At 41.3% G+C, this 23,411-nt stretch overlaps 1 protein-coding gene and 1 long non-coding RNA gene across 2 annotated transcripts in view; one reads left to right on the top strand and one right to left on the bottom strand.

The window, feature by feature from the left end:
- Positions 1-23,411, bottom strand: part of LOC117516282 (homeodomain-interacting protein kinase 3-like) — an 86,495-nt gene that overhangs the window by 57,401 nt on the left and 5,683 nt on the right. The window contains 3 exon segments of the mRNA XM_034177218.1: positions 7,026-7,207; positions 7,642-7,833; positions 12,880-13,904. Of these exon segments, the coding sequence (XP_034033109.1) occupies positions 7,026-7,207; positions 7,642-7,833; positions 12,880-13,902 (1,397 nt within the window). The 5' untranslated portion in view covers positions 13,903-13,904.
- LOC117516283 lies at positions 1,613-14,640 on the top strand. The gene is made up of 3 exons (XR_004562355.1): positions 1,613-1,622; positions 13,612-13,618; positions 14,357-14,640. It is a non-coding gene; the product is annotated as an uncharacterized LOC117516283 (long non-coding RNA).

The following is a 23,411-nucleotide window of genomic DNA, read 5'->3' on the forward strand; positions in this document are numbered from 1 at the left end:
TATGAAGCACATCATGAGCCGCCTCGCTCCCTCCCCACCCTCCAACACTGGACAATCACATTCTAAACGCACCAGGTAACAAATCATCTTATCAGACTTTTCACTACTTTTATCCGTTTTACTGAGGGATAGAAAACAATGTCATTGACATTCTGTTGGATTTGCATTATCACCAAAACACCACCATACAACAATCCACCTGGAACCAAATCAACTTCCATCTTTTCAAACAGACCATGGCATCGTTTGAAATTTTATTTTTATGGCATACCATATGGATTTTTGGCCATACACACCCACATCTACAGGGATTTCTAACCCTACGTAGTAAAAGCCACAGTACTAGCATCAAGCCTGTGAGGGTTTGTTGTTAGCAGTCCAGGGGAGCAGATTAGCATTCAGTGCTGTTAAAAGGAACTGTTCCAGTAATACAGTGTATAAAATCTGGTTTGTCACTACAAAAAGGCCCATAACTCTTCAAGATGTAGACTTTTTTGGGGTGGTTTTAAGGGAAGCAATTTAACCCTGAAAACCACATTAACTGTTTGGATGCCAGTATGAAGCAGACAAGCCTCAACTGGAGATCTGTGATCCAGATTACAAAATGATAACCTTCCCCCCATCCGACATACTAGCTGTAGTGGTCGGAAATCTTCTGTCATGCATTTAACAGGAGAAAAACAAAAATCAAATACAAAAACAAGACACGGGGCAAAACTGCACATCTTCACGAGGTGGATTACCAATGGATGTTGTGTCACTAAAATCCACAAAGTGGTTGAGGAGGAGTTGCACTTGCAAAACTCATGGACAGACATATAGAGTGAGTCTGCAATCACTATTTGTTTGCCCCCCCAAATGGTAAAAATAGAATATTGAATAATAAATCCTGTATCACACTCACAGTAATACTGTGCTGACTGTCATTACACCACAAGTAAAGACTTATTTTATGGAATAATTAATGCAGCAGAACAATCTGGCAGTTGGAAATGATTCAATTCAATTCACAGCGCTTCACCTTTTCCACATTTTGCTGTATTACAGCCTTATTCCAAAATGGATGAAATTCATTTTCCCCTCAAAATCTACTCACAACACCCCATAATGACAACATGATTTTTTTAATTTGCAAATTTATTAAAAAAAAAAAAAACAACTAAGAAATCACATGTACATAAGTATTCACAGCCTTTGCTCCATCTTAAATATGATGCCACAAGCTTGGTGCACCTATCTTTGGTCAGTTTGGTCCATTCCTCTTTGCAGCACCTCTCAAGCTCCATCAGGTTGGATGGGGAGCGTCGGTGCACAGACATTTTCAGATCTCTCCAGAGATGTTCAATCAGATTCAGCTCTGGGCTCTGGCTGGGCCACTCAGGACATTGACAGAGTTGTCCTCCTTTGATATCTTGGCTGTGCGCTGAGGGTCATTGTCCTGCTGAAAGATGAACCGTCGCCCCAGTCTGAGGTCAAGAGCACTCTGGAGCAGGTTTTCCTCCAGGATGTCTCTGTACATTACTGCTACTTGGAAGAGTCCTGGTGGATCTGAACTTCTTCCATTTATGGATAATGGAGGCCACTGTGCTCACTGGGACCTTCAAAGCAGCAGAAATGTTTCTGTACCATTCACCAGATACATGCCTCCAGACAATCCTGTTTCAGAGGTCTACAGTCAATTTCTTTGACTTCATGCTTGGTTTATGCTCTGACTGTAAACTGTGGGTCCTTATATGTAGACAGGTGTGTGTCTTTCCAAATCATGTCCAATCGACTGAATTTACCCCAGGTGGACTCCAATTAAGCTGTAGAAACATCTCAAGGATGATCAGTGGAAACAGGATGCACCTGAGCTCATTTTTGAGCTTCATGGAAAAGGCTGTGAATACGTAACATGCAATTCCTTAGTTTTTGTATTTTTATAAATTTGCAAAAATTTAAAAAAAAAAAAAAATGTGTGGGATGAAAAGCAATGTTGTCATACGGAAACAACAGCGGTAAGGACGTTTTATCAACTACTTTAACTATTTACGCACGTTCCAGCCATCTGTGGCTGGAGAGGCTGTGCACCACAAATACCTGTGCACCATGAACAGCTGTGCACCATGAACAGCTGTGTGCACACATTGCTGTTGTAAAGACAAACCTGTTGTTGCAAAAATGATCACAGGCTGGTGCTCAGTCTGAAACCCGCTGTTAAGTCATGTCATCATGTTTTGTTTTGATTTTGTTTAAAGCGACAATTCGCCGTTCGCTTTTTTTTCTTTTGTTAGCTTAGGTTTCGCTTCGTTCTTTTATGCGCTCTGGACTCACATGCTTTTCTATGATGGGAGAAGTGCCGGCTCATTGGTCTACTTTTTCTCAACAATTTGGGACTTTGTAACTTTTTTCCTTTGTTCAGCCATCACAGTGTGCCACGTGACCAGGCCCTGTGACAAGACACAAGTTGTTGCTATGCCGCCAGCTGAGAAGTCTATTTTATCCAAATGCTGACTAATGCGACCCAATGACTGCCAGTCTGAGGTAACGCAATCTGACGGCAGGGTGAAGCATGTTGGCTGGTTGCTTGAACAATATAATGCGAGATGACAGAATACGCGCCCAGACAGCTGTTTTCTGTCTAGATGGCACTTTAGTGAGAAATAAACACTCATATATCAGCAAATGTATTGATATAATTTTTACTCCCTAATATAAATACAGTGAGGAAAATAAGTATTTGAACACCCTGCGGTTTTGCAAGTTCTCCCACTTAGAAATCATGGAGGGGTCTGAAATTTTCATCTTAGGTGCATGTTCACTGTGAGAGACATAATCTATTAAAAAAAAAAAAAAAAAACAAATCCGGAAATCACAATGTATGACTTTTTTAATAATTTATTTGTATGTTACTGCAGCAAATAAGTATTTGAACACCTACCAACTAGCAAGAATTCTGGCTCACACAGACCTGTTAATTTTTCTTTAAGAAGCCCTCTTATTCTGCACTCTTTACCTGTATTAATTGCACCTGTTTGAACTTGTTACCTGTATAAAAGACACCTGTTCACACACTCAATCAATCACACTCCAACCTGTCCACCATAACCAAGGCCAAAGAGCTGTCTAAGGACACCAGGGACAAAACTGTAGACCTGCACAAGGCTGGGATGGACTACAAGACAACAGGCAAGCAGCTTGGTAGAAGACAAAAACTGTTATGATTATTTATTAGAAAGTGGAAGAAACACAAGATGACTGCCAATCTCCCTCGGTCTGGGATTCCATGCAAGATCTCACTTTGTGGGGTAAGGATGATTCTGAGAAAGGTCAGAACTACACAGGACCTGGTCAATGACCTGAAGAGAGCTGGGACCACAGTCACAAAGATTACATTAGTAACACATGATGCTGTCATGGTTTAAAATCCTGCAGGGCAGCAAGGTCCCCCTGCTCAAGCCAGCACATGTCCAGGCCCGTTTGAAGTTCACCAGTGACCATCTGGATGATCCAGAGGAGGCATGGGAGAAGGTCATGTGGTCAGATGAGACCAGAATAGAGCTTTCTGGAATCAACTCCACTTAGCATGTTTAGAGGATGAGAACAACCCCAAGAAAACCATCCCAACCGTGAAGCATGGGGGTGGAAACATCATACTCTGGGGGTGCTCTTCTGCAAAGGGGACAGGACAACTGCACCATATTGAAGGGAGGATGCATGGGGTCATGTATTGCGAGATTTTGGCAAACAGCCTTCTTCCCTCAGTAAGAGCATTGAAGATGGGTCATGGCTGGGTCTTCAGCATGACAATGACCCCAAACACACAGCCAATGCAACTAAGGAGGGGCTCCGTAAGAATCATTTCAAGGTCCTGGAGTGGCCTGGCCAGTCTCCAGACCTGAACTCAATAGAAAATCTTTGGAGGGAGCTGAAACTCCAAACCTGAAAGATCTAGAGAAGATCTGTATGGAGGAGTGGACCAAAATCTCTGCTGCAGTGTGTGCAAACCTGGTGAAAAACTATAGGAAACGTTTGACCTTTGTAATTGCAAACAAAGGCTACTGTACCAAATATTAACATTGATTTTCACAGGTGTTCAAATACTTATTTGCAGCAGTAACATAAAATTATAAAAAAAAAAAAAAAAATCATACATTGTGATTTCCGGATTTTTTTTTTTAGATTATGTCTCTCACAGTGGACATACACCCAAGATGAAAATTTCAGACCCCTCCATGATTTCTACGTGGGAGAACTTGCAAAACTGCAGGGTGTTCAAATACTTATTTTCCTCAGTGTGTGTGTATATATATATATATATATATATATATATATATATATATATATATATACTCAACAAAAATATAAACGCAACACTTTTGGTTTTGCTCCCATTTTGTATGAGATTAACTCAACGATCTAAAACTTTTTCCACATACACAATATCACCATTTCCCTCAAATACTGTGCACAAACCAGTCTAAATCTGTGATATTGAGCACTTCTCCTTTGCTGAGATAATCCATCCCACCTCACAGGTGTGCCATACCAAGATGCTGATTAGACACCATGATTAGTGCACAGGTGTGCCTTAGACTGCCCACAATAAAAGGCCACTCTGAAAGGTGCAGTTTTGTTTTATTGGGGGGGGGATACCAGTCAGTATCTGGTGTGACCACCATTTGCCTCATGCAGTGCAACACATCTCCTTCGCATCATCCGTGAAGAGAACACCTCTCCAACGTGCCAAACGGCAGCAAATGTGAGCATTTGCCCACTCAAATCGGTTACAACGACGAACTGGAGTCAGGTCAAGACCCCGATGAGGACGACGAGCATGCAGATGAGCTTCCCTGAGACAGTTTCTGACAGTTTGTGCAGAAATTCTTTGGTTATGCAAACCGATTGTTCCAGCAGCTGTCCGAGTGGCTGGTCTCAGACGATCTTGGAGGTGAACATGCTGGATGTGGAGGTCCTGGGCTGGTGTGGTTACACGTGGTCTGCGGTTGTGAGGCTGGTTGGATGTACTGCCAAATTCTCTGAAACGCCTTTGGAGACGGCTTATGGTAGAGAAATGAACATTCAATACACGAGCAACAGTTCTGGTTGACATTCCTGCTGTCAGCATGCCAATTGCACGCTCCCTGAAATCTTGCGACATCTGTGGCATTGTGCTGTGTGATAAAACTGCACCTTTCAGAGTGGCCTTTTATTGTGGGCAGTCTAAGGCACACCTGTGCACTAATCATGGTGTCTAATCAGCATCTTGGTATGGCACACCTGTGAGGTGGGATGGATTATCTCAACAAAGGAGAAGTGCTCACTATCACAGATTCAGACTGGTTTGTGAACAATATTTGAGAGAAATGGTGATATTGTATATGTGGAAAAAGTTTTAGATCTTTGAGTTCATCTCATACAAAATGGGAGCAAAACCAAAAGTGTTGCGCATAACACAAGCTCATCCCTTAATCACGTAATGAAAACTTTGCAAAATTATATGTTCACAACCCTGACCGTGGCTCCCAAGTATCTTCATCGTCATACTAACCTAAGAGACATGACAAATATTTGGCACTGTTCCTCAAACAAACGACATTCCTCTGTACATTATGCAAGCGTGTCAGAATTTAGGGTGTGTAGCTGTGACTGATGTCAATCATCTGTGTGTGAGAGTGTGTGGAGCCTATGCATAGACAAATAAACCAGGCAGAGTCAGGGACGAAAAACAGAAAGAAGGAAGAAAAAAAAAGTCTGTGCATGCCCAGTTACAGTGACTCACACCACAACCACTTGGTCCGCATTACAGAAGAGGCAAGAAATAACCACACAAACTGGGGCAAGGCTCGACTGAGCCCTGTGGGAAAAAAGATGTAAACAGTCATTATCAATTAGACTCAGTCAGCTCACAATGCTGGCACGCCTTTAAACACCAAATGACACATAAAACTACACACGTTCTACATTCTCAGCTCATTTCTGAAATTACTCGAGTGTGATGAACTAAACTTTGTCCCGTCTGACATTTTCAAGCCAACTTTTATCTGAAGTGTGAAGAATTTCTTTTCCTTTTCCATTTACAAAAAATAGTAAATACAACAACTGAGGACTTGAAGAGACGTAACCTATAGATTGGTGACAGCACTTTGACTATGGTTGTCATCATCACAACAGTCTAAACTTGTTACCTCCATTCTGACCAGCAACTCCCCCACACAAACTGCAGAGCGCTGGCACACACTCCACTTCTGGAACCGAACTAAACACTGACATTTAGATGCAGCGTCACTAAACGAACATGGTGTAACAGCTAAATCAAGCTGTGGCTGATGCTAAAAGTGGCTCTGTTGGAGCACCAGTTAGTACTTCCAAAGCAAAACAATTAAAACAGAGCGGATTTTATGAAGCAGACACCCAAACCCTGGGTACTACCCGGCCCAGATGGATCCATGACAAAGCATCAAACAAGAGCAGTACTGACCCTAACCTGAATTGCTGAGCCCAATTTTGAAAGTGTGCAAGTCCTTTGCAAGCTATAATCTACAATAGAAAGTTTGATCACGATCCATGAAGACCATGTCAAGTTCGTTCATTCAGGTTCCAGAGACTCTGCCCTCTAGCAGCCACAGTTAGAATGGAAATGTCCCCAACATTGAACATGTCAGAAATCTTAGTGAGAACACTTTGGCTAAATCCCAATACTCTCCCTTCTCCCTACCAATGTAGAGCAAAGGGAGAGTATTGAAATTGGGCCTGTGTGGACCAGGTTTCACCTTGACACATTAAGTATTTAAGCAAGACAACTCAAACACAATGACCACAAGGACAGAATCAAGCAGTTCCTAGCTGCTCTACCTTCCCAACATCATCAGAATTCCCTGAAACATAATTGCTGTTTAAGAAAAGGATGTACCAACATCCAACATCTTAATTGATGATACAACTGACCAGATTAATTATAGAAAAACAAAAACAAACAGGGAACTTCAGCTAGTCCAGTTTCACATGTGCTGGATAATCCATATATTTGAGGGGAAAATTCTCACCTGTAATATCTGGATTGCAGGTAAGTGGAGCAGACGGCTTTTGACACGTGACTAGCTGACCCAAAATCAATGACCTTGACTCTGTAGGGCTGCCTGGCCGGGTCCACCAGCATGATGTTTTCAGGCTTCAGGTCAGCATGGATCAAACCCAGAGATTTCAGCTTCTTCAAGGCTGTTGCAACCTATAAAAATAAACATAAATAAACATACTGTATTCATAAAGGTGCCTCTGCCCTGACCGGGAGGCTTCAAAATATTTGTTTTCAGGATCTTGAGTTACGTCTATGAACCAAGAATCGTTCTTCTCCAAAAACAGAAGGAACAAGACAGGATTAAATTATTCAATTTGCATTTTCTGGATGTTCTACATTAGGCCTTCTCAATTTGGTCCTCGACTACCCTTGAATCTGACACCCGTGAATTCAGGTGTCTGTGAGGAGTTGATTGGCTGTGCACCTGAAATAGCAAATCAGCTTGTGGCAGAGCAGGGAGAGATGGAAAATATGCAGGTTGAGGGGTCGTTGAGGACCGGACTGAGAACCCCTGTTCTACACTATGATTGCCTGAGTTTGCGTTTATGATGACTGTTGTGTGTTTGAGCGTGGGGTCACTTCACCTGCAGCAGAATCGGCCGGATGATTTTGAGTGGCAGTGGGCTGAACTTGTTCTGCTTAAGGAAGTCATAGAGGTTTTGCTCCAGCATCTCAAAGACGAGGCATGTGTGGCTGCGGTGCTGGAAGCACTCCAGAGCGCGCACCACATTGTGCTCATCTGCATTCTCGCTGCTGAGACGGGCCAGTATGTCCACCTTAGGAGGTTCAAGACCAAAGAAAACAGATTAAAAAAAAATAAAATAAAATAAATAAAAGCTACTTCAACTGGGAAACACAGGAAAACAAATAACACTTTGCCAAAATAAGAGCTTTGTGGTTGCTACAGTAAGAAATACAAAATATTCTTTTAAATATTTCTTATTTTCACAGTGGGACACATAAATAAAGCAATGCAAAAGCAGTAATTAGTCCTTTCCTAAACTGAAATCATTTGAATAAACTGACATCAGGGGAAAAAATATTTGCATTACTGATGCAATGGTTATAGTTATGATGGTTAAGGGCTACATTTTAACCCAATATTTGCCATCACAGGATTGGTTTCTTTTAAGTTAGGAATTTAAGGCACAGCCTACAATTTCTTAGAAATGTCAATGTTAAATGTGTGATCATTTTATACCTCTGCAACCATCTTTGTGTCATCAAGTACTACAGAATATGTTATATAACGGCTGAGTGGTCATTTCATTGGTGCTTTGTATGTCACATGACATGGATTAATTCATCCCATTTGTGTTGCATTGCATTTAGAGTGCAGCTTGGTTCCATACGTCTGGTACCATTGCACTCTGCACACACACACGCATACACCCTCATGCGCATGCACACACACACACACACACACACACACACACACACACACAAAACAAATCCACTGTGCTGTCTGGAGGCTGTTGGCAGGGAGAAGGAAGAGCTGGACTCATTTCTGACGTGATTTTTTTTTTTTTGCTGCACTGAGGATGTATACAGTTTTTTTTGGTAAGACGCACGCATGCACAAGAGCTGACCAGGTTGCATGTGTGCGCGGGGGACAACAACTCTCCCAAGACATAATTTGATTAAGCTAACTGACTTTACTAATTCACACACACACACAATACATTGTGCTGTCTGGAGGCTGTTAGCAGGAAGAGAGAAGAAAAGCTGGACTCATTTGTGACATGATTTTTTTTTCGCTGCACTGAGGATGTACACAGTTGACTGACCCGGTTGCGCATGCATGTGCATGCGGGGGGGGCAAAGACACAATGATTTGATTGAGCTAACTGATGCTGCTTGTAACATACACATAAAATCCACTCGGCTGTAAGCCGTCTGGATGCATGAAGACCTGTTTACATGAAATGCTGATGTGATTTTTGGCTGGACTGAGGAACTACACAAAGTCTTTTTTTATGGAAGACCGAAGTCAGTGCACAGAATCACTGGACACATGTCAGAGTGGAACACCAAAATGTAAGTCCCTTTTCTGTTGTTTATAAATTAATAAAATATCAAATTACAAGGATCTATTTTAGCCATTATATAAAACAAATAATGAATGTTTTTTATATTCTTTCAATGGAACGAATATTTAATTTGGTGAAAGCTGGAACATACCATTCAACGAGGCTTTCAACTCATGAAATATTCGTACCATTGAACTCAAACATTCAATATTTGTATACTAACAAATCAAGCAGTTTGGGTTTTTTTTTATCGTTTAAAAAAAATTGGACAAACATTATCAAAACTCAAGGGTGTCTAAAATTTTTGCAGATGACTGGACTATACACTGAAGTGATGTCTGGTTGCTGCAGGAATCAAGACTTCAAAATATTATTCAGAAATTTTAATTAAATTCCATTTCTTGTAGAATAATTCCAAAGGTTGCTCTGTACGCTTATCATAACACAAACTAGAGCATAGAGCGCAATCCTCCAACAATTCCACAAATTTTTACCTTGGAAAAGGTCAAAGTCTTGTTAGAAGTGGCTTTTCATAAGCTAAAATGTAATACAAAATATAGCTCAAAAGGGCTTTCAATGTGAAAATCAAATATCCGCTAAATCCGCAATACGGATCAGATGTGTATCAAACTTAGTCTGTTCACTGAGAGTGTCAGTTTGCACCTCAATGTCACAAAGTGAAAGTGATTGAGGCACTTTTGATCGAGATATAATGCAGAATGTACACCAGATGAGCTTTTCAATATTAAATTCAAATGTCCACAAAATCCACAATCTGGATCAGATCCAGATCAAACTTTGTCAGGTGATAGTGAGTGCCAGTCTGCACCTCACTTTCAAATATGGGAGTGATTGGGGCACGTTTGATTAAATGGGGTTTTCAATGTTAAATTTAAATGGCCACAAAATCTGTCTGGATCAGTCGATAAAGGATGCCATCCTACATAACACTCTCACATATGAAAGAAATTTGATCTTTTTTGACAGAGTTATTAAATTTTGAAAATTTGTTCAATGTTAAAGGATAGGGACTATTCCAACATTTTTCCTGACTTTGACCCTGAAAACTGAATCAGTTTTTGCCTATCAGGAAATGTATCCTTTGTAAACATTTCCTAACAATATATGAAAAGTTGTAGGTTTCAGGCTGTTCACAAACAACAAACAGACAAACAAACAAACAAAGAGTGAAAACATAACCTCTGTTCAACTTCGTTGGCAGAGGCAGACTTCAGACACAGGACATCTGCACCAACAGGATATCTAAAATCCTTACAATGCCATAAAAGTGGCTCTAAAATACAACTGACAGTGGCCTTACTGGCCATGAGGAGTCTGTGGCCAGCAATAAGATTTCATAAGCAACTCGATAGACAAGCCTATGGTTAAAAATAAAACCGTAACATTTCCCAGACAAATGCACACATATTTGTATCATTTTTACCAAAGACCAGGTATAAATCAGATGAGAAAAATAAGTTAACAACAAGGCTGTGAAATGAACATTGTGAAATCTGAGGGAAATTTGCAGGGGGTCTAGGGGGCACCCCAAATTATGCATAAACTCAGAACAGTTAAACTACAAGAAATTCATGAAGACTGAAAAGAGTGTTAAAGCATTTCAGAAACCACAACTCAAGCTTGGAGAATATTTTGAAAATCAGGGTAAAATATCAATAACATACCTTATAATAAAAAAGTCACTTGTATCCTTGTGTAAATTCCTGTAAATCCATTCAAAGCCACAATGTCTTTTTTTCCAATGAAAGTCTACATTAATTAAAAATAGTCACAGGCTAATCTTGTCTGAACTCCTGTTTCAACAGCACAATGTTTATTTTCCAGAGACAAAAAAAAAATTCTTACCATGTTTCTTGAGGGCACAAGATGCAGTGAGCTTTTCCTGTTTGTTTTATCTGTGTTGATTACGATGAACTTTAAACTTCAAGCCAGCGCCAATTCCACGGATTCTTGTCCTTATTAAATTTTTTTCAAACCATGTTTTTCGCCATCTTCCCTCTCTATGACGTCGCTCCGTGACACAGACATGTCGTAAAATTCTAAAAACTTGATGGCTCTTAAAGTATGCGATGTCCATATGCTACATAGCTTAAAGAACAGCCACTCGGAGCAGCCACACAGGATCACCATAGCAACCAACCAGTCCCGCTTTGTGAAAACTGTCCCAACAGCCACGCTTTGAGCAAGGCATCCCCCCCCCCACTGGCTTCTGCAGATCTGAGGACACTGATGTGTATCTGCTATACACATCAGTGTCCATGGACTTACAAAACTTGCACAATGTTGTCTAAAAAAAAAAAAAAAAAAAAAAAAAAAAACACACACACCTTGCGATAGACATTTTAAAAACTCAGTGACGATCACGATTACAGAGTACAACACGAACCCCCACAGCCATGATGGAATCTGTGGAATTCCTCGGATCCACAGAGCTTTCACAGCCCTGAAACAAAAAGTATCTTTAATGCGCATATTTGTTATGCATGTGCGCACAACATGCATCACTGGTAGATCTCATGGTGCATAGGTGCATTTTCTCCCTTTTGTGGAGCATTTCAAAACAAACAGACGCCGGGCCAGCTGCAAATTGGCAGGCAGCCAACTTAACAAGCTGCTGTCCTACGAAAGCCATCACAAAGATCATTAAAAAAATTTTTTACCTGTCTCAAAATGACACTTTGCCTTCAACTTTGCAGATATTTGTCATGAAAACAGGAGTTAATGAGGAGTTCTAATGGATAACCTGAATGGTGGCAGAATGTTTCTTGGGGGAGTCAAAGGCTGCAGTGCAACATATTCAAGGAGGGAGGCAGCAGAGAATAATGTCCAACTTTTATTATATCAATAAGAATCAAAATCTGTTGAGCAGATGTCAGATTTGGATGTCTGATTCCTTCTATTGAAAGATTTGACAGCTAACTTTAATTGATAACCAGCAGGCTGTTTTTAACATCACACTACTGTCTGCTGAAATCTGGCAAGATAAAACATAAAACATGAATAAATAAATAAAAGCTAAGCTAATTAATGCGCTGTCAAATCACTGCAGAGACAGTGTGTGTGTGTTAGCCACAATCAAAGTGCTGTTAAGGCATGGTGGCTTAGTGGTTAGCACTGGTGCCTCACAGCGAGAAGGCCATGAGATCGATTCCCGGCCTCTGTGTGGAGTTTGCATGTTCTCCCTGTGTCTGCGTGGATTTCCTCCGGGCACTCCGGTTTCCTCCCACAATCAAAAACATGCTTATTTAGGGTCTGCTCCTTTCTCTGACCTTGACCAAGGTGGAGTCTCTACATCTGGAGTTGGTCCCCGGGCACCGGACTGTGGCTGCCCACTGCTCCTAGTGGTTCGATTGGGTCTAACTGTAAAGTTTCTATTCTATTCTATAAGGCGCTATTAAGAAAACCACTTTTGGCCAGGTGGAGGTTCCCATTAGCCTGGCAGTCTGGCCTATGACATTGTAGGGGAAATACTGTATATTATGGTCATGTTAAAAAGACAGTAGCATGTTAAAAGACACTAGCATGCCTCAATATATGAGGCTCACCAGTCCTCACCTCCATCAATCAGCACGTAAAATATGCAGTAACTTTTACAGTGTTAGTTATGGAATTTTTGAACATAGTGAAAAACATGAAGCAGACACAGATCTACCTAAAAATCTAAGCAACTCTTTCCTGATCCAACCCGCCAATTACTTTGTAAGATATTTGCATACACACACCTTCCTCCCTCCTCAGCCATGTCAAAGAAGTTACAAACAACCAACTCACCTCAATCTGTCCTTGGCGTGCGTAGGATGGATGGTTCTTCAGTATTTTCACAGCCACCACTTCATTGGTTCCCCTCTTCCAACACTTCACAACCTGACCAAATGTGCCACGGCCCAGAAACTCCAAAACTTCATAACTGTTTTTCATGGAGCACAGAACCTCATGCTGGACTAACTGGTAATCACCATCTCCTGACGCACTTCTGGTTACAGAAACTCCTGCGACAGCCTCAGCACTTGGGTTGGGTCTGGTTTCAGCCCCATCTACGGTCACTGCCTGAACCCTGTTGTGCTGTGCAGGCAGTGTTCCTGCTCCTCCAACTGTGACAGCATCTGCATTGTTCCCGGTGCTGGTTTGCAACATGGTCAAAGAAGCAGGAAGTGGAGGTAGCTTTGACACCTTCTCCACTATCTGCATGGCTCCAACACAATTTTTCTCCTGTGGTCGTTCTCCACCTTCACCTGGCTTCTCTTCACATCTCTGTGTGCCACCTGTGTCAAGAAGAGTAACGTATCCAGCTATCGCCTGGACTCCGTTTCTCTTCTCTTCCTTCTCTCCTCTTATACAGGCCCTCCTTAGTAGGCCACAATCCAAGCGCCCTCCTCCCAAATCAGTTCCACCACTGTCCCCACAAAGCCTCGCTTCCAGTGGTCCTGTGCTCTGACAAAGAGATTCCCGATCCTGGATCCCAGCTGGACCTGCTTGTCTCTCACAGCTTTCCTCTCTCTGTAGTCCTCCAGTCTGCAATGGCAACACTCCCCTTTCTTCAAACTGGAGTCCACCCTTAAGTCTTGCTGGAGCGATACCCGTTGAGGATGGGAGGATATTGTTGGGATAGGCAATACCGTAGTTGACGCCAATCACGTAGGTCTTAGGCAGGGATCTGTTCCGAAAGGCTCTGCTGGTGTTGTGACTGCGGTGAATTTCACCTGTGCGTCTGCTGGTACCACTGCTGCTGGTTCCTAAGGCACTTGTTTGAGCTGAGTGGAGGTGTGATGGGTAGACCAAGACTTGTGAGGCCATACCTTAAAAAAAAAAAAAAATTTAAAAATTAAACAAATAAACTACTTACAGCAAGCACATCCTCCAGTCTCACTAAATGAAGGGAAACAGTCATGCACCAATTAACACAGACAGAAATTTTGCAGCTAAGCAACCATACATATACAGAGTCCAGTGCCCACAACGACTGGTAGCTCAAACGTTTTTGTAACTTCTTAGTTTAAGACATTTTAAGCCATAAAGTTATGCATAATTGGAGCGTGGTCACTTTGAGTGACAGCGGCTGAGCCAATCCTGACTCTCACCGTGTCTGTTGCTCAGTGTCCATTTGATGTAGCCACTAGCTCTTGCGAAGAAACGTGTCTGTTTTGTTTGAAGTATTTTATTACCAACACCTGAAATAATATGGCATGTTGCGTGGTAAAATGTCCCAACAGATCATCTAAGATGTCCCTGCTGCAACATTCTCGCTGAGTGAAATTCACATCTGATTTAATGTTACATGCTAACAGCATTAGTACTTTTACCAGCTATCAGTAGCCTGATCCATTAAGCCTCGTTCAATGCACGCTTACTGAAAAAATAAGCGGCTCATAACTTTTAATGTCCACACCAAATGAAACCGTTAGCAGCACCACCTCATAATCCCTGAAAATATGATTTAATGAACACCTGAACCGAGGTTAGCCTGTTAGTTTAGCTGGTTTGGAGTTGTCGAGAGGGGAACACTGAGCCACTGACGCTTCACTCCTTCATGTATAAATGAGTTTAACATGATGCCACCAGAATACGCACTGCTGATACTGGCAACATGCCGACACCCAGAAACAGGCGTCATTTTGGCTGTTCTGAGTCTCCATAGAAAACCGGGTGACGTCATGCAGGCTTTGTTCAGGATATATACAGTCTATGGAGAAAACAACAAAACTGAAATGCATTAGTCAAGTACAGCACAAACTGGGGAGAATACTTCGGAGGTGAAAGAGCTGAAATCATGACACACCATATCAAAAAAATAAAAAAAATAAAAAAAAACAGCTAATGGGATTGAGGTGTTCCTTGTGATAACTGTGTGTAGAGAATGAACTGTGAAGCATGTAAAGAAATGAGGTATTCAGAAGCTTATCAGTGGATGTGTGCTATTGTGACACATACTGGAAGTTATGAAAATTAATGACGAGGTGTTCAGGCTGATGTAAAGATGTTTATGATGCATTAGCTGGACCCATATGGTATGATGTTACAGACGCATTTAACACAGACACTGTAAATGCAGCCTTCCTGACCTAGAGTAGTACTTTTCTGTTCCTATTTCTTTTTCTTGTACCAGGACATGATTAGCTGGATCAGTTGTGTTCAGCCAATCACTATTTGGGGGAGCAGGAAGATGATCACATTGCAGAACTATAGCTATACCAAAATAGTCCCTATATGATCCATTTGTTTTATGCCTGAGAATAACCAATCTAAATAAAGCAGTCGAACACCTGCCAAAGCGAACATGTATTTAAGCTATCGTGTCACCCTGACTGGAAATGGAAACTTGCATACTGTAATGTGACATGAGATGGGGGAAACCCGTAGCAAAGCTGGCCTGTCCCAGCACACGCCACTGGAAGTTCAGTTACACACAACGAAGAACTGTAAAGTCACTGCACGTCATGAAAAATAATAATAGTCATTTTATGCAATTATCTTCATGTAAGAACAAGACAGTCTTGTGATTAAGCTACAGATATAGCTTCATTAAGCCTGTTTATGTAAAATTGTAGGTCTAGATTTTTTCCCCCTAATTTAAAATCACTCATATAACTCAGAGTACATGGATTTAAGACTGCTTTGTATTGTGAGTTTACATATTGTGAATGATGATAGTAGTCAAAGTGATTTAAGAAAGTCTGGCAACTTTTACAATTGATTTTATCAATTTACTTTCCAAAATTAAACAAGATGTAAAAATAAAATGTGAGAAACTTATTTGCTGCAGGTGAACACAGATTACTGACCCACAGCTTTGGAAACACTACAATAAAAATGTGAACCCATTTGTTTTTTTGTTTGTTTTTATTGGCTCTTTAATTTGAGATTTTTGTGCATTATTACAGTGTACTTTCATTGTAAGAGTTTAATCTGTTTAGTGCACCAATTCCTGGGAAAGGCCTGTGTAAATAGTTAATAATAATAATAATAATAATGAACACACGGTATTCCTGGGAATAGACAACTGAACCAGCAGACCTCAGGTAATTTCAGTTTGACAACTTTGGTTTATAATACAACTCAACTAAGCTAATACTTCCAAGATGGTCTATGTCATAAAGAAGATGTAAAAACATTTCAAACTTGACACTACACACACAATGCTTAAAATTAAAACCTCATTTTGTGTCACCAACATTCTTCCCTGGCAACAAAGACGAACGGACAAACAGCCAGAGGCCAAGCCTGATGCATCATACATAATCTTTCAAAACAGACATACGAGGGCTGTCCATAAAGTATAGGTCCTTTGTATTTTTTTCAAAAACTATATGGATTTCATTCATATATATGAAGTGTTCCCTGTAACACTTGGCTCTCTGTTGGGACTGTTTACACTGAGACTGCTACCTGCTGCTTTGGACTTGAATTAACAGTCTTTTTCAAGACTTTTTTACTTTTTTACCTTTTTACTTTTTTTTTTTTTTACTTTTTTACTGTGCTCCAACGCCTAAGGAAGACCTCTAACGGTCGAAACATCGCGACGGAGCACTTTTATCTGCTAACTTTCATCAGCGTTGGCAAGCTAACTAGCTTGCTAACGCTTTCGTTTTTTATTTATTTATTTATTTATTTTTTTCTCTCTTTTAGCACTGTTGTCGTGCGTTGCCTGTGCTGCTTCATGGCCTGTTTGGTGCCTTGATTGGGGCACTCCTTCTGCTGAATCACCTTTAAATTATTTACACATTATTCACTTTGTGTGTTTTTAGGAATCCGCTAGGTTGCGTAGCTACTAGCTCTTAGCCGATTTAGCATGGCGGCTTCTCCTGTCTCTCCCGTACTTTTCTGCTCTGGGTGTGAAATGTTTAGTTATTCCTCGGCCTCCTTTAGCAGTAACGGTACTTGTAATAAGTGTAGCTTATTCGTAGCTTTGGAGGCCAGGCTGGGCGAATTGGAGACTTGGCTCCGCACCGTGGAAAATTCTACAGCTAGCCTGGCCCCTGTAGTCGGTGCGGACCAAGGTAGCTTAGCCGCCGTTAGTTCCCCCCTGGCAGATCCCGGGCAGTCGGGAAAGCAGGCTGACTGGGTGACTGTGAGGAGGAAGCGTAGCCCTAAACAGAAGCCCCGTGTACACCGTCAACCCGTTCACATCTCTAACCGTTTTTCCCCACTCGACGATACACTCGCCGAGGATCAAACTCTGGTTATTGGCGACTCTGTTTTGAGAAATGTGAAGTTAGCGACACCAGCAACCATTGTCAATTGTCTTCCGGGGGCCAGAGCAGGCGACATCGAAGGACATTTGAAATTGCTGGCTAAGGCTAAGCGTAAATTTGGTAAGATTGTAATTCACGTCGGCAGTAATGACACTCGGTTACGCCAATCGGAGGTCACTAAAATTAACATTAAATCGGTGTGTAACTTTGCAAAAAACAATGTCGGACTCTGTTGTTTTCTCTGGGCCCCTCCCCAATCGGACCGGGAGTGACATGTTTAGCCGCATGTTCTCCTTGAATTGCTGGCTGTCTGAGTGGTGTCCAAAAAATGAGGTGGGCTTCATTGATAATTGGCAAAGCTTCTGGGGGAAAACCTGGTCTTGTTAGGAGAGACGGCATCCATCCCACTTTAGATGGAGCAGTTCTCATTTCTAGAAATCTGGCCAATTTTCTTGGATCCTCCAAACTGTGACTGTCCAGCGTTGGGACCAGGAGGCAGAGCTGTGGTCTTATACACCTCTCTGCAGCTTCTCTCCCCCTGCCATCCCCTCATTACCCCATCCCCGTAGAGACGGTGCCTGCTCCCAGACCACCAATAACCAGCAAAAATCTATTTAAGCATAAAAATTCAAAAAGAAAAAATAATATAGCACCTTCATTGCACCACAGACTAAAACAGTTAAATGTGGTCTATTAAACATTAGGTCTCTCTCTTCTAAGTCCCTGTTGGTAAATGATATAATAATTGATCAACGTATTGATTTATTCTGCCTAACAGAAACCTGGTTACAGCAGGATGAATATGTTAGTTTAAATGAGTCAACACCCCTGAGTCACACTAACTGTCAGAATGCTCGTAGCACGGGCCGTGGCGGAGGATTAGCAGCAATCTTCCATTCCAGCTTATTAATTAATCAAAAACCTAGACAGAGCTTTAATTCATTTGAAAGCTTGTCTCTTAGTCTTGTCCATCCAAATTGGAAGTCCCAAAAACCAGTTTTATTTGTTATTATCTATCGTCCACCTGGTCGTTACTGTGAGTTTCTCTGTGAATTTTCAGACCTTTTGTCTGACTTAGTGCTTAGCTCAGATAAGATAATTATAGTGGGCGATTTTAATATCGACACAGATGCTGAGAATGACAGCCTCAACACTGCATTTAATCTATTATTAGACTCTATCGGCTTTGCTCAAAAAGTAAATGAGTCCACCCACCACTTTAATCATATCTTAGATCTTGTTCTGACTTATGGTATGGAAATAGAAGATTTAACAGTATTCCCTGAAAACTCCCTTCTGTCTGATCATTTTTTAATAACATTTACATTTACCCTGATGGACTACCCTGCAGTGGGGAATAAGTTTCATTACACTAGAAGTCTTTCAGAAAGCGCTGTAACTAGGTTTAAGGATATGATTCCTTCGTTATGTTCTCTAATGTTCATATACCAACACAGAGCAGAGTAGCTACCTAAACTCTGTAAGGGAGTTAGAGTATCTCGTCAATAGTTTTACATCCTCTTTGAAGACAACTTTGGATGCTGTAGCTCCTCTGAAAAAGAGAGCTTTAAATCAGAAGTGTCTGACTCCGTGGTATAACTCACAAACTCGTAGCTTAAAGCAGATAACCCGTAAGTTGGAGAGGAAATGGCGTCTCACTAACTTAGAAGATCTTCACTTAGCCTGGAAAAAGAGTTTGTTGCTCTATAAAAAAGCCCTCCGTAAAGCTAGGACATCTTTCTACTCATCACTAATTGAAGAAAATAAGAATAACCCCAGGTTTCTTTTCAGCACTGTAGCTAGGCTGACAAAGAGTCAGAGCTCTATTGAGCTGAGTATTCCATTAACTTTAACTAGTAATGACTTCATGACTTTCTTTGCTAACAAAATTTTGACTATTAGAGAAAAAATTACTCATAACCATCCCAAAGATGTATCGTTATCTTTGGCTGCTTTCAGTGATGCCGGTATTTGGTTAGACTCTTTCTCTCCGGTTGTTCTGTCTGAGTTATTTTCATTGGTTGCTTCGTCCAAACCATCGGCATGTTTATTAGACCCCATTCCTGCCAGGCTGCTCAAGGAAGTCCTACCATTATTTAATGCTTCAATCTTAAATATGATCAATCTATCTTTGTTAGTTGGTTATGTACCACAGGCCTTTAAGGTGGCAGTAATTAAACCATTACTTAAAAAGCCATCACTTGACCCAGCTATCTTAGCTAATTATAGGCCAATTTCCAACCTCCTTTTCTCTCAAAGATTCTTGAGAGGGTAGTTGTAAAAACAGTTAACTGATCACCTGCAGAGGAATGGTCTATTTGAAGAGTTTCAGTCAGGTTTTAGAATTCATCATAGTACAGAAACAGCATTAGTGAAGGTTACAAATGATCTTCTTATGGCTTCGGACAGTGGACTTATCTCTGTGCTTGTTCTGTTGGACCTCAGTGCTGCTTTTGATACTGTTGACCATAAATTTTATTACAGAGATTAGAGCATGTCATAGGTATTAAAGGCACTGCGCTGCGGTGGTTTGAATCATATTTGTCTAATAGATTACAGTTTGTTCATGTAAATGGGGAATCTTCTTCACAGACTAAAGTTAATTATGGAGTTCCACAAGGTTCTGTGCTAGGACCAATTTTATTCACTTTATACATGCTTCCCTTAGGCAGTATTATTAGACGGTATTGCTTAAATTTCATTGTTACGCAGATGATACCCAGCTTTATCTATCCATGAAGCCAGAGGATACACACCAATTAGCTAAACTGCAGGATTGTCTTACAGACATAAAGACATGGATGACCTCTAATTTCCTGCTTTTAAACTCAGATAAAACTGAAGTTATTGTACTTGGCCCCACAAATCTTAGAAGCATGGTGTCTAACCAGATCGTTACTCTGGATGGCATTTCCCTGATCTCTAGTAATACTGTGAGAAATCTTGGAGTCATTTTTGATCAGGATATGTCATTCAAAGCGCATATTAAACAAATATGTAGGACTGCCTTTTTGCATTTACGCAATATCTCTAAAATCAGAAAGGTCTTGTCTCAGAGTGATGCTGAAAAACTAATTCATGCATTTATTTCCTCTAGGCTGGACTATTGTAATTCATTATTATCAGGTTGTCCTAAAGTTCCCTAAAAAGCCTTCAGTTGGTTCAGAATGCTGCAGCTAGAGTACTGACGGGGACTAGCAGGAGAGAGCATATCTCACCCGTGTTGGCCCTCTCTTCATTGGCTTCCTGTTAATTCTAGAATAGAATTTAAAATTCTTCTTCTTACTTATAAGGTTTTGAATAATCAGGTCCCATCTTATCTTAGGGACCTCGTAGTACCATATTACCCCATTAGAGCGCTTCGCTCTCAGACTGCGGGCTTACTTGTAGTTCCTAGGGTTTGTAAGAGTAGAATGGGAGGCAGAGCCTTCAGCTTTCAGGCTCCTCTCCTGTGGAACCAGCTCCCAATTCAGATCAGGGAGACAGATACCCTCTCTACTTTTAAGATTAGGCTTAAACTTTCCTTTTCGCTAAGGCTTATAGTTAGGGCTGGATCGGGTGACCCTGGACCATCCCTTGGTTATGCTGCTTTAGACGTAGATTGTGGGGGGGTTCCCATGATGCACTGTTTCTTTCTCTTTTTGCTCCGTATGCATCACTCTGTATTTAATCATTAGTGATCAATCTCTGCCCCCCTTCACGGCATGTCTTTTTCCTGGTTTTTTCCCTCAGCCCCAACCAGTCTCAGCAGAAGACTGCCCCTCCCTGAGCCTGGTTCTGCTGGAGGTTTCTTCCTGTTAAAAGGGAGTTTTTCCTTCCCACTGTTGCCAAGTGCTTGCTCATAGGGGGTCGTTTTGACCGTTGGGGTTTTTCATAATTATTGTATGGCCTTGCCTTACAATATGGAGCGCCTTGGGGCAACTGTTTGTTGTGATTTGGCACTATATAAGAAAAAAGTTGATTGATTGATATGTTTTTACGTCAGACATGCTTGAACCCTCGTGCGCATGCGTGAGTTTTTCCACGCCTGTCGGTGACGTCATTCGCCTGTGAGCACTCCTTGTGGGAGGAGTCGTCCAGCCCCTCGTCGGAATTCCTTTGTCTGAGAAGTTGCTGAGAGACTGGCGCTTTGTTTGATCAAAATTTTTTCTAAAACCTGTGAGACACATCGAAGTGGACACGGTTCGAAAAATTAAGCTGGTTTTCGGTGAAATTGTAACGGCTGATGAGAGATTTTGAGGTGATACTGTCGCTTTAAGGACTTCCCACAAGCGAGACGTCATGCAGCCACTCCTAGGCGCCGTCGTCAGCCTGTTTCAAGCTGAAAACCTCCACATTTCAGGCTCTAAAAAAAAAATCTCCTTTAACAGTGGAATATCCGGATAAAATGCTGAAACCGACTTCTTCTGAAACTTCTCTGTTCTCTCACGACGTCCTGGATCAATAGAGCCTGAAATGTGGAGGTTGTCAGCTTGAAACAGGCTGACGACGGCGCCTGGGAGTGCTGCACGACATCTCGCTCTGTGGGAAGTCCTTAAAGCGACAGTATCACCTCAAAATCTCTCATCAGCCGTTAAAATTTTCACCGAAAACCAGCTTAATTTTTCGAACCGTGTCCATTTCGATGTGTCTCACAGGTTTAGAAAAAATTCTGATCAAACAAAGCGCCAGTCTCTCAGCAACTTCTCGGACAAAGGAATTCCGACGAGGGGCTGGACGACTCCTCCCACAAGGAGTGCTCACAGGCGAATGATGTCACCGACAGGCGTGGAAAAACTCACGCATGCGCACGAGGGTTCAAGCATGTCTGACGTAAAAACATATGAATGAAATCCATATAGTTTTTGAAAAAAATAAAAAGGTCCTATACTTTATGGACAGCCCTCGTATACAGGTGATTCTGCACTCAGACTTGGGTCAATCCAATTTTAAGGCTCCGTCACACATGATAACACGCAAGCAAGCGTCTCCTGTTTGAAAACTACCAAAGCTTTCATGTACAGGCTCAGGCAGGCAGATAGGAGTGTCTGGCTAGAAATATGAAAGCACTCCACATCACTAGCTAGTACTGTTAGCCACTGTCCTGAGACAGATAAATAAATACGGTTCTGAAAAAAAAAAAAACCTGTTCACCCAGTGCCAAAAACTCTCACCATTTCACTGTGATTAGTTATGAATCAATTATAAAAAAATAAAAACTGTCTTTTTTGGTTTAAAACTAATGAGAAATGTTTTAAATTCTTCCAGCTCTTCCATCACCTGATTAGCTGAGTTGGGTGTGTGCAGCCGATTAAGAGCTGGTTAAACAAGATAACACACCAGTGGCCTCATTTCTAAAACTCTGTAGAATCACACCTAAAACCATGTGTGTACAAAAGCAGAAATGTGCAAACACCTTCTGTTGACCAGAGTTGTGAAGTCATGTGTATATACACAAGGCTCTCCTTTAGAAATCTCAGTGGTTGTTGAAATGTACAGACTAGTCATCCATCGGCCACCAATCGTTATCAGCTGAAAAAATATGTGATCAGCGTATGTCGATCAATGCCTTTCATTGCCGATCACAAAAACCGATAGCATATTTCTCAGTCGTAGGGGCATTGTGTGCAGTGTAGTGTCTCCAACCCCACACTGAGCACACTTGCCCGTATGAGCATGACAGTCAGAAGGCTCAGCAAATAACTAAAAAAAAAGAAACTGAATTCATCGAGTTAGATGACCAGTCTTTCTCAGTGGTGGAAGACACCGGGTTCCATCGACTGCTCTCTCACTTGGAGTCCCGCTACGTGCTACTGGGACCTTAACGAAAGAAATGTAAACGCTTGTTTTTTTGACAATGCACAACAGAGTTTGCTCATGTACAAAACAGCAAGCCCTGCTCTCAGGCATTTTTCACTAGTAACTTATAATAGTTTATGTGAATGTAATCTGCATTTGACTTGGAATATGTCCCTTTATACTTATGACCTTATTTGTTTTTATGGCAATGTTGTGAGATATACTGCCTTCTATTTAGTTGACTTTCTGCATTTTTAAGTTCAATCTGTTAAAGATTGTGTTACTGATAGCAGGTAAATGTAGTGTTTTTTCTGTTGTCCTTTTGACTGAATAGTT

Source organism: Thalassophryne amazonica, chromosome 8, assembly GCF_902500255.1.
Source record: "Thalassophryne amazonica chromosome 8, fThaAma1.1, whole genome shotgun sequence".
In the NCBI taxonomy this organism is placed as follows: Eukaryota; Metazoa; Chordata; class Actinopteri; order Batrachoidiformes; family Batrachoididae; genus Thalassophryne; species Thalassophryne amazonica.